At 38.5% G+C, this 12,915-nt stretch overlaps 1 protein-coding gene across 1 annotated transcript in view; it reads left to right on the top strand.

The window, feature by feature from the left end:
• Positions 1-10,016: 10,016 nt before the first annotated feature.
• The window catches only part of rtn4rl1a (reticulon 4 receptor-like 1a), a 118,283-nt gene continuing 115,384 nt past the window's right edge, over positions 10,017-12,915 (top strand). The window contains exon 1 of the mRNA XM_085470463.1: positions 10,017-10,698. Within this exon, the coding sequence (XP_085326589.1) occupies positions 10,686-10,698 (13 nt within the window). The 5' untranslated portion in view covers positions 10,017-10,685. The remainder of the gene's footprint in view (positions 10,699-12,915) is intronic.

Genomic DNA, 12,915 nt, shown 5'->3' with positions numbered 1-12,915 from the left:
ACAACATTTGGCAGATGAGTGAATGGGCAGACAGATGGTGGCTGACCGGTGTTGACATCTAAAGCAGGGAAAAAGACCATATTTGGCTGGGAGATTTCACAGGAGTCAAACCTGATATGGCGATAATTTATTCACTTTTTCATGTTACATAACTACAGATCTTATTTTGATAGCAAATAGCAGTCGACAGGAGATGTGGAAGCCATGAATTATGGATGAGACGCTCTGTTTGTTTTATGTGAGAAGCCCCTTTTTGACTCTCTGACGCTCATATCAGGTACAGAGAAGTGGATGTTTAAAAATCCCCTCTAGACATCTTTTAAGATATTTAAAAATTATTCGGCTGTGAATCACAATTAGTGTCTGATGTGAATTTTAAAAAATGGAATCAACCCATTAAAAAAATTATCAAAGGAAGCAAATTGTTCCTTATGAAAAAATATTCTGAATATTTAGTTTCTTTGCTGTTTTAAGTATACACATTATTGGGCAAGCACTGGGTTTTAATACAGGTTAACTCTCAGGCTTTTCTCCCAACAACAAATCAAAAACACACTTGTGACAACATAATGACCTTCTAATGGCAAACTGCGCAAACATCATCTTGCACAGGAAGCTGTTATGAGTGTAGGAGAGGTTAAATAGGATGTGACTTCTCTGATTGATGCTTTTTCACAGTCTCTTTATAAGTTTTTTCTACATATTGGGGTGGCTGTGGCTCAGGAGGTAGAGCAGGTCGTCTAAGGCTACACGGTCAGTGGATCGATTGCCTGGCTACTTTTCATGTCAAACTATCCTTTGACATCCAGACTGAATAATGCATAAAACAAAATGCTTAGGCACAGATAAAGTTCTCATGTGAATGAGGCTTGTAGTAAAAAGTGCTTTGATCACTCAGTTAGTGTAGAAAAGTGCTATATACGTCCATTTACCATGTTATGTCTGAGATTTCACACAGCTTCTGTAAGAGGCTGGAGTATGGCACAGCAAAGCATCTTCCATAGAAGAAAGATAGAAATGACACTAAATCACTCTTATTTTAGCTCAGCTGCACTGGATAACTATTAAGTTTGGAAAAGATTCTTTTTAAATACTCCATGGATTAGCTTGCAAGGTATTACAGATTTTTTTAATGGTGTATTTTGCCTCCAGGTCTCTGAGCTCATCATCACAACTTCTCTTAGTCCATTCTTCTCACCTAAAACCTAAAGGTCAGCAGGACTTTGCTCTTATTGCCACCAGGCTCTGCTATAGTCTGGCTTCCCATGTGAGAACCTGTTTTAACATGTGACAATTTGAAATTGGCTCTGAGGGCCTACCTATTTTCAATTGCTTCAACTGTAGCTCTCATAGTTTGGTCAAACTCACTGTAAATGTTTTTTTATTGTTCTTTTTATTTGACTGTTTATCAGATTTTAGTTATATTTAATTTGTATTTTTTGACATTTTCTTCTTTTTCCTTCCAATTACAAATGCTGTTATATTGTCTGTTTATGGGAGTTTTGTATTTTGTAATTGGGTTTTGGAGACCAGGATTGAAACAGGAGTGTGTCAGGAAATTACTTTGAGTTAACATCTGTTGCTTTAATGGGCTTTATAAATCAAATTAAGTTAACTTTACTAAATTTACTAGCGACCAGTCCCAACAAAAGTTGCCTCAAGACGCTTTATAGGTAAAAGCCATATGATAATTGACTCCATATGGGAAAAAATAACTCCCTTTCATTACGACCATACTCAGAGAAGTGCAGCCATCTGCAGCAAAAGGTTGTGCTGTTATGGAAAATAGAAGAGAAGAGCATAGAGACATGAGGACAAAACACAAACACAAAGAGAAGACAAAATTTTATTGACAGGTTGTACTGGAAGAACAGAACAAAAACAGTAGCACAGCTAAGTGCTGGATCAGGGTGACCTGATCCAGCCCTTACTATAATTTTGATTTTAAAAAAAAAAACCATTTAGGCCAATCTTAAAAGTAATGGGTACTTTGGGTATGAAAAGGAAAAAAAAAAACACTTGGACACTGGTAGCATAATGGACAGGTTTTTGGTGGGGCTCCCACACAAACGCAAAACAGGAGATGAAGCATCGCTGAATATGTTTCCAAACCAACTTCCTTCAAGCCAAAGACTATAAAATATGATGAAGCATATCTTCCCTTTGGTTTCACCTGCACAAGTGCCAAGGTAGGTCTCCCCTGCAGAATTGGTTTTCCCTTTGGGAGCACACGCGGTGCTCTCCAAATCACTGACAAACAGTATCCCACATTCTTGAAAAATGTATTGATAGCAATGTTGAATATTATTACACAGGAAAAAACAACTGCAATGTATAAAACAAAGTCTGGACAGTAACGTGTATTTAGAATACACATAATTCCATAATTCCCTATGTGCCTATATGTTGTCAGTACAAACAATGGTAGTAAGAAACAATTTTACAATGTTTTTTTAAGCATTATCACCACTTTGACTTTCAGATCAATCTATTGACCTTTAAGGAGAGGTCAGAGGTCAAGTGTGACATAATATCTTTATACTGTACATGTACTTTTTACATGTTGGTAATGCATACCACACTTGTAAAAATCATAGTTTCTAAGTTATAAGGCCTTTTGTCAATTTTTAACCTACTAATCATTAAGCTGATTTTGAAGACCTTGATGGATGTAAGCCAAATTTGAATGGATTGTTAAGAATGGAGTTATATGCACGCACGCACGCACATGGTACTTGGTAACCGTGTGGTTGCACTGATGCATGTACACAGTTAAAGTTTTAGCTGTGCAGTAGCAGCTTTATTTACTGATTATAACAATAAATATGTAGTTAATATGTAATTATAATTATAATACATAATTTTCTTCCCAAATAAGCATGGTGTTTGTACAGTGCTCAGGTGGGATGTGGTAAAGAAGCTGAATCTGATGGCTTTTTTATACCAACATGAATAATCGCAATGAACTTCTTTTCCAAAATTACAACCTCTGGGAGAAAAGAAAAAGGTTCTTAGATATTATTTTTTAAGCAGTTTTGTATCTGATTTGACTTTTGGCTCCATAAACATTATTGATGTCTTAGTGACACAACCTGATCTAGTTCCCAGAGCCATAAATACTGATGTTTTGTCAAAGTCACCATATCATACACAAGGTGTCCTACTTCGCACCACCTGACACCCCAGGTTTAAGCAACGTTGAGATGATTGTGTCAACTTTAACCTTAAGGGCCACTTGGTGTGATATTATACGCAATATTTAAGTGTGATTTTCTTTCATTCTGCAGTGTCAATGGAGAATTGTACTTAGTAGTCAGTATAAACTTTTAATGATATAAGTTTACATATGATAGAATACTGCATGATGACCTTTTGATGACTTAGACTGTTGTTCACTACAAGACTTGTTCTGTTCTCTTTTATCAGTTTCTTTCCATAGCAATAATAAGAGCTGAATACTCTTATCGCCACTCCCTACCAGGAAGAGGAAAGCTGAACACTTTTATCTTCGCTCCCTAACAAGAAGAGGGTGCGTCCTTCAGAATCACACACACACACACACACACACACACACACACACACACACACACACACACACACACACACACACACACACACACCTACATACGCATCAACATTCCTCTGTCTGTGAACAGACGTATTCATTATTGTATTACCCTTGTATATAAATAAAGACAGGAGCAATCTCAGAGCACACATCACAGGACCCCACTCTCGTGTGAGCGCTCTGTGATGGCCCTTGCAAGTAAAAACTGCAGCGTGTGTGTTTCTACTACCTAACCAAGTAGTTTTTGGTGCCTGTACCTTGCAGGTACCACTTTCAGAAGTGAAAGTGAAATGTAAGAATGAAGAAACACAGCTAAGTTTATGGCAACACACACCACAGCTTCTCCATGGCTTATAGTCCTTTGCTACAAGCTGGAGTCTGTTCAGAACTCAGCTGCTTGTATTCGTACCTGAACTAAGTCCTGACAACACATCACCCCCACCCTTATGCACCTCCACTGGCTCCTGGTAAAGTCCCATATTTCCTATAAAATCCTGCTCCTCACCAACAAATCCTTTAATGCCCTTGCTCCACAGTACCTACTGGACCTTCTTCTCCTCTACACCCCATCTCAGACACGGCGTTCTCCATGGGACAGAGGCTGCTGCTCCCACTCTATGAAACATGCTTACCCCTAAGATCTGCAATTCCCCATCTCTGGACATTTTCAAAAAGCAGCTGAAATGTCACCTATTCACTCTAGCCTTTGGGCTTCGGCTCTTGTGTAGTATATTGGGTTCTTAAAATATCCTATATAAATACTAGGCCTACTACTATTATTTTTCTTACTGAAAATGAATCCATTGATGCATGGAGATTTTTGAGAAATACAGAACATATATATTTCTAAGACAACATGGCTATTTGTCTAAATGCATCATGTTGATGTTCTCCTTACATGGAGCCATGTCATATACACAAGTGCTTTTAATATTTTGTGCAAATTAATACGGTTCTTTGGATTGCTATTTACAATAGTGCTAGACAAAAGCTTATATATATGTGTGTGTGTGTGTGTATACACATATATATATATATACACACACACACACACACACACACACACACACACACACACACACACACACACACACTTGTTTGTGTGATATTTCAAGCTTAAAATAACATCTTTGACCTGGTCTTGAGATTAATCTTCCTTCAAATTTTCTGGTTGTTTCATAAAGGGCAATCAATTTTTCCATTTCTCATTTTGAATATTAACAAAACAAAACATTGTTATGCTCTTAAAAATCACATTTATCTGTATTTTATTGCCATGGCCGTTTCCATTTCTTCCTTCCTTTTTTGTGATTGTTGTGTTACTCAATCACTCAGAGTTGATTTGGTTCTGGTCCGGCAATTTAAAAACACCGTAAAAGTTAAATTAACTGAAGTGTTTACTTTCACATCTCGGGGTAAAATTAACACTCATGATTTGCGTCCCATAATATTCCCGTGTCAATTCACTCAGGAGGAACATCTTTGAAAAAGCTGCTGCTGTTTAGAACAGTGTATATGCTTTACAGTTGCTTTTTTTTTTTTTAAATCATATTGCAATGTAGAAAATCAGTATAAATCAGGCAGCTTTTTTTAAAAGTATTGTTGAGAGAAGGAAAAGATGATTAGAAATAAATAGATATTGGAGAACATAACAAAATTATAAAGAAAAAAACAGAGAAATACTGATATTATTTCCATGATGTGATCCTGCTGTATTTACTATATTCAGCAGTAAGATATTGACAAACTAAGGCAACAGTCACACAGGCCTCAGCTGAGTCAGTGACTTGTTCCTTAGGAAAAATATGGATTTCCTGGCATGTAGGCAAGTGGGAGCTGGATGTTGCTGGGTGAAATTGGTTGAGATTTGTCTGCAAAACCTCACCAACTACTTAGTGAAACATGGAAAAGTGAAGTGGACAAGCTCTGCTTTAAAAGTAAAAGTTGTGCCTTAATACAACAGATTCGATATGATTTAAACAACCATTTCTTCAAACAGCATCTAAACAAGGAAAAACTGGTGTTTTTGATGGACAGTAGAGCAGATAGTGAAAGCAATTACCTTTCAGGCAGTTAAAAGTAGGAAAAGTTTTCATATTTTAGTGTTGGCTTTATATTTCTATTAGTTTAGTCACTAGCTTTATGTCTTTGTGTCTGGGATCTTAACACTCACGTCCATCTCCATCTCTGTGATGGATCCAGGCGTTGACTTAAAAACTAACCTGCACACCATTCCTTAACTTGGACTAAATATCCTGCCGTCAAGTAATCCGCTGGTTCCTTACTTCTTCGGTGAATGAAACTGTTATCACGCTGGCTTTCTCTCATCAAATGGAAAGCCATGTTATATGATACCACAGGAGTCAACTGACAATTTAGACATTTATGACACAGAAGTGATGCTCTGTGAGAAATCATTTCTAAAGACCTGACCTTTTCCAAGCTCAGTCCACCTCAGTCTACAAATCTGATATCAATAATCATTAACATTGAGTGGTTTGTTGTGGAAAATTGATGAAACTATGAAAAATGTGGAGTGGATGTTATTAAGTACTGGAATGCACCAGCAAAGCACCAGTAAAGAGTTGTGAGCTGGGCAGTACCAGACCACAGGTTTTTGTAAACCTGTAAACCAGCTCAGGCTTGGCCTGGCTGCTGGAGTCAGAGCCCAACGGTGAGCAAGATATCCCTCATGTGTATAGACTGATTGTACAATATTACAGCTTTGACCATTTACTTTGCTCTCATGAATGAAATCTGTGCACATTGAATTTCAACCAAATTACTCCAAATGTGAATAATTTAATTTCATAAATGGAGAAAAAAAACCGGGCAGATGGTCCAGTGCATTGATAAAAGAGATACACAAGAGGAGTTCATTTCACATTTCTAGCATGAATTGCTAGCTAAGCTAGAGCACAGAATCACAGTTTAAATACATAAATCAGCCTCGCTCGCCTCTTAGTTTTGTTTCACCTGTTAGTGTGAGACAACTTAGACTTTTATGCTAGTACAAATCCCCACTGAACTATAATACAGTAATCCTTATTTAATCTTTGAGCTGCACGCAACCTCCACACAACTAAAGGTCTAATCAGCCGGGGTAATTGAAAACACCTGTGTGTGTGTGTGTGTGTGTGTGTGTGTGTGTGTGTGTGTGTGTGACCTGTGAAGGTCAGGGATTTGTTTTATGTAAAAAAATCAACTCATAGTCTAGACATTCATTTAACAAAATAATGCCATTTTGATCACTCAAGTTCTCTTTTGTCCTTATGATATTGGTGAGTGTATCTATCATTGTTGATCATGTACATTATTGCCAATTACATAGAAATTTACATCTTGTTTTTTTTAATAATCCACGCTAAAAATATGTGAAAATATTCACAAGCAAGATTCAAAAATAGATAATAAGATGCTGATCATAATGTTTACCATGCTTACCATGTTAGTTTAGTATTTAATGTAATGAATCTCCCCATGGCCCTGATGCCCACAGACAGACCTGTCTGTAGTATGTCATTTAACGAGCACCAATAATGAATACAACATACGGTAAGTCTGATAAAACATTAACAGAAGCTAAGGTTGTGTATTTGGCTTGCAGCTGTTTGTAGGAGTCTTCTTCTGCGTTCATTAAACAAATGCATTTTCACTAGCTTCCCTTTAGCATCAGGATTTGTGATGAGAGTCTCCAAAGCAAGAGCGTTGCAGACATTTATGCATGTAGCACAACAGGGCTAACAAGTATTCACATATACTAGTTTAAATGATTTGTTACACACTGATCATTGTCCATCAGAGCAAAAATATTTTTCATGGGATTTTTTCTTCATATTTTTGCTTTAATTGAAGGTCAGTGGGCATATTTACAGGACTAATTATTGCACCATTGTTCTGTGGATGTACGTTTCCAATAATCATACTATATAGGATGAAGCGACCTCTTTGATCCTACACTTGGCTGGAACCAGATCCATGTCAGTTGTCAAATTAGCAAATGAGTCACATTTGTACCAGCCACAGCTGGAAGCTTATGATCAAGATTCAATTAGTGACTATGGTGAACACAGTAAACTGTTAAGCATCTAAGGAGCTAGATATTTTTCACTGGAGTTCATCAGGTGAGACCATCACAGTCTTTACAAGAGAGCCGATACTCAATTTTACCACAAGGATAGAAACACTAATCATGATGCAATGTTTGGGGACCATTCTTAATTTCGTTGTACCTGTGACAATGACAATAAAGTTTCTGATTCTGATTCAAAGGAAATGTTTATGTCTGCTGGGTCTGTAACCTGGAAACTTACATGCTAACAGTAACAACCTTTTTCTTTTTTTTCAGCTTTTTTTCTATCAAGTAGGGGGGAAAAGCAGTTTGTAGTCTTCGGTGAATGCCTTCCTGTTTCTAATGCACACAAATAACACTAAGCAATAACAAAACTTGCATTTATTTTTAAAGAGGTTCAGAGAAGGTAATGCAATCTTGCATGTCCAGATAATGGTTGCAACAAAACTAAAGACTACATCGAATTCATACCTATACATGAACTCTCATACTAATTATTCATGTTAATGCTAGCATGGTCAGAATACAGGAAAATTATATAGACTAGTAAATCCTCTGATCAAATCAAAATGCAATGCCTCCTGTGAGAGAAATGTTCCCCAAAGATCAGTACACAATACAACCAAAGAGAAATATCACTTAAGAAATGCAGGGAAACTGTAATTACTTTCATCAACGTTTTGTCCATTTGTGTGATTTACATAAATGTAATGATTCTATTATACTGTTACACATTCAAATAAACATTCAGGGACATTCACCCATACAAGTTATCAACATCATTCATATAAGAGTTAGCTGTGGGTTATTGCTTTGACAGGTTAATAGTAAGGATCATTAAATTTCAAACCAGAGGTGAAAACTGGAGAAAATGAGAACTATAGTAAGAGCACAGGCCTTGTACAAAGTGGACCAACCAAAGGGTAATGAAAGCAAGTGGATTCACCTTTTGTACTTGTTAACATGTGTGATATAGATGTCAATAACTGATGTACAATGACTAATTTGTTATTGTGCCATTAAGTTATTACTATTATTATATAGCTAATTAGTTATTGTACTATTTGTATTATTATGAGTTAATCTCGTTCAAAAGAAAAATACCTGTAAGCATGTGTTCACTCTTTAATTGTTTGCACACAAAAATTCTTGAAATTTTTGGACAAACTTAGTGTATGCTTATGTCTTAAAGTAATAACAAACTGCATCTTTACTATGTTGTGCAGTTCTTGCCAAAGTGGATTTTAATATTAAATGAATTTGGCTTAAAACTGCCTCAACATAACTGATTCTCTCACATAAGTATTGAAATTGCTATTACCACATACCTAGAATATCTGTAAAGAACTTTATAGAAGCATGGGCTCAACTAAATTGAACAAAAAAATATTGGAAAAAACGTTGCCGATGAGTCTCAATTTCTGCTGTGATATTTGGACAGTAGGTTCAGAATTTGTCATACACAACATGAAAGAATGGATCCATCCTGTCTTCTATCTATTGTGCAGGCTTCTGCTGCAGGTTTGGTGTGGTGTGGGGGATGTTTTCTTGTCAGACTTTAGGTCCCTTACTACCAGCTGTGCATCACTCAATCGCCACAGCCTACCTGAGGATTGCTGCTGACCATGTCCATCTCTTTCTGATCAGTGCACTGTTCTTCTATAGCTGTTTTTAAGTATTTCAAGCTAGTTTGTTGTACTTGAAAATCAGTTTATTGTACTTAAACTGCCTCACTTCAGTAGAGGACCTTTAGGATGTGGTGGAACTGGAGATTCGCAACATGGATGTGCTGCCAATAGCAGCAACTGTAGGATGCTATCTAGCAAGGTGGACCTAATAAAAAGTCTTGTAAGACTATATCTCAAATGTCCATAGCCCTTTGTCTTCTTCATGTGATAATTTCCTTGCAATGTTTTTCTTCTTTTCTAAGTACCAAACTAATTCATGACTTTTTATTTTCCAACCCACTAATTCAGAATGTTCAAATACTCATTTTAAACTACTTACTTGTACCCAATTCCATTATGGCTTGGCCAATACAGGAATTTCAAATTTGAGTGGCAGTGCTACAAAGAGGAGAGAAATCACAAAAGGAGAAAATGAATTGTAATGGAAGCTTTTGTAATAATGTTTATGCAGCGTGTTGGATTGCTAAAAGGAAATTGAATTGGGGGAGATAAAGAAGCAGTGCAGACATAAGTGAAAGAACGAGAGGGTGACTGATACAAGGAGAATTTTAATATGATAACCTATAACTGTTTCACAAACACACACTCCTCTGTCATGCCAATAAAGCACATCCTACAGAGAGAGAGGGAGAGAGGGAGAGAGAGAGATGCTCTGGGTTTCATCAGTCACATCTCGCTGTGGGAGGGGGATTGAAGCGGCTGCCTCGGAGCTCTCCGGTAACAGAGACAGTAGACGGCACTGACTCACGCTGACGATCCACGGACAGCACATTTTAGACTCTACCTGACCTGCAGTTGAAGATCCGACAGGAGGGCTATTATGAAGGCATAAGAGAACTTTCATCAGATTTTTTTTAGGGGGGAGGCTGTTTCACCATCTTTCCCGTAAATTCGGACATCAAATAAAGTCAGAATGTACATCAGTGATTTATAAACACCAGATGGCGGTGAGCTGAAAAATCACTAAAACACATCTGAGTGTGTTGGGACGGGACACGGTGTTATTCTTCTCCCCTCCTTGTCTTTTATTACACAGAACTTGTTTTCCACTGGTGGCGGACCTTCTAGGCTATTTTTGTCCTTAATTTTGTCAGACATTATCCGACCCCCTTATTCTCCCTCCTCCACTACCGCCTCGTCCTCCTCCTCCCGTTCCTCCTCCAACCGTCTTCACTTGGTTTAAAAAAACAAAAAGAAAAGAAAAAAGAAAGCCACCAAGGAGACACGACTACACTCTACCCGCCAGCTTTCAAAGGGGATCAAAACAATCTAATCAACATCAGCACAGGACTGGACCCTGACAAGGATGCTACTCCAGCACAGAGGCTACTAGACGGTCCAAACAGCCTTTGCCAATATGTTCAGGCCAGGTAAGGAAAGAGGGCTCCACTTGTTTTTGTTGCTGACGAGGATGTGGAGCGCGCGCAGTCGGTGTGTGCGAGCGATACATTTTTTGTTTGTTCTTTTGAGAAATTAATTTAGTTAAATTTTGGGCAAATTGAGTTACAGACGAGGCTCTCGGTGTTTCTCAAACTTCCCAGTCGTCTCTTATCCGCCGTGGTGGCCGCGACTGGGAAGCAGATTAAATATTTATTCACTTCATGTAAAAATTATTCTTAAAATAGCGAACCGCTGCCGCACTGCAGTTTGTAGAACCTGTCTGCACGAGGGTGGCTGGTGCTGTTGCTACGCGCGAGCGAGAAACGGGTAGAGAGCACGTGAGAGTGAAATTGAAAAAAGTTTACAATTTGACTGGTTTTCTACAAAAGTTTACCCCGTTTTTTGGCGCTTTGTGTTAATCCGCGTGACAGAAGGAGGCGCTCAGCCCGTGGATTTCTACTTGTCGCTGAAGGGAGGGAGACGGTGGGTCTCCCCACGGGTTCCGCGGGCCCAGGGAGACTAAAAACAGGTGTAAAAGTGTCTCCCAGAGAATAGCTGTGCGCTGTTTACTCTGACACTCACACGCTTCCGTGTTACGGTGAGAAAAGGTATTAAGGTTTACCACGATGACCTTGCCTGCTCATGTGTTGATAAAGGAGAGCTCCATTTCCCTCCCGCCACCTCTTTCTCCGTGCGTGCACGCGCATTGACAATTAAAAATCACGACTGACAAATCCAGTGGGGAAAAAAAAGCAATTTCACAAATTCATATCCGGTATTAAACAACATATCAACCTTTCTGAAATTATTAAATAGTACTGTGATGCAAAGTGTACGGAAAGTACACGCACACTTACACACACACACGTTTTAAAGAAGAGTATTTGTGGTGTGGAATGGTGACTCATCTGCCAATTGCCCCCCCAAAACATGTATGCATGTTGGGCTCCAGTGAAAGACAGCTTGTCTGAGAACTGTTTGGAAATGAATGCAGTCCGCGGCTGACTGAACCCCGAGAACATAATGGAAAAACATTCTTTAATAGAGACACTGGATGTCTGTCATTTGTCATTTCCATGCAGCTCAACGCAGAGCGGGGAAACAACACACATACATCCATGCACATCATAATCTATTAGCTCACTTGGTTGGCCTGAGTCAGGGCACAAGCTGGGCGATCTCCTCATTAAGGGTGGGACCTAATGGGCTTGACAGAGGGCTGATTAGTGCTGTCACTGTGTATGTGTGTGAGAGAGAGACAGAGCACAAGAGAGAGGGAGAAAAGAGTTTGCTGGCTAGAGGGAGACAAGCTTTAATTTTAATCTTCCTGTAATTTCAGATGGATAGCATCCACCCACCCACCTACCCGCACACACAGCAAAAAACACACAGTGGTGATGGCTGATGCGCTGCTTTGTATCTCCTCCTACAAATATGTGACTGTCAGTCGCAATAATAAAATCCAGAGTAATTGTGCAGTCTGCCTGAGATACAGTTATCTTTGTCTGTCACCTTTACCCACAGTATCTCTCTGCAGTGGGATAAAACAAGAGTGAGAGAGTGAGAAGAAAGAGGATAAGTGTTTTTGTGTAATGAAAACTCCCTCTCTCTTTCTCTCCGTGTCTGTCTCTCATTCTTTCTCTCTGCTTGGCCAACCAGCTCCTGCTGCCAGCTTCAAACTGAGAGCGGCCTGGCAGGCTGATTGGCTACTAGCTTGCTGGTTTGGGTGGCTGCCGAAGCTTTGTTTCCCAGCGTGTTTGAAGCTGGATTTGTCTCCCTTACTTGACTTTGCCTCTGTTACCCAACTTGTCAATTTCCCTATTTATCTACATTTTTTTTTCCTGCAGTAAGATGTTTGCAGGCACTGAACAAACCAAAACAAACCTTAAAATTAGTCACAAAAAGAATAATGGCCACTTAACAAAAAAGACAAAAAAAGGCTTTGCTATGTTCTGCAAAAGTGCGGACCGGTTTTTATTGTCAGCTATTTAATGGATGCTCATGGCTTTTGAATAAAACAAACAATCAGTGAATTATTCATATATCAGATCATTGTAATAAAATAAAACCCCACAAACTGAAAGACCTTTTTCTCACACACAGCTAGGAAATATGTTAAATTCTTACATTTTAGTGGGTACATTAGTTAACAGTTGGTATTTTAACTAAAACCTAAAATGATTGGTCAATTATCAGCTACAGATAAT

The sequence above is a fragment of the Copadichromis virginalis genome, linkage group LG10 (assembly GCF_057382275.1).
Source record: "Copadichromis virginalis isolate Kocher_CV1m ecotype Utaka linkage group LG10, C_Virginalis_male_GT1.1, whole genome shotgun sequence".
NCBI lineage: Eukaryota > Metazoa > Chordata > Actinopteri > Cichliformes > Cichlidae > Copadichromis > Copadichromis virginalis.
This window is presented reverse-complemented; position numbering and strand designations above follow the sequence as displayed.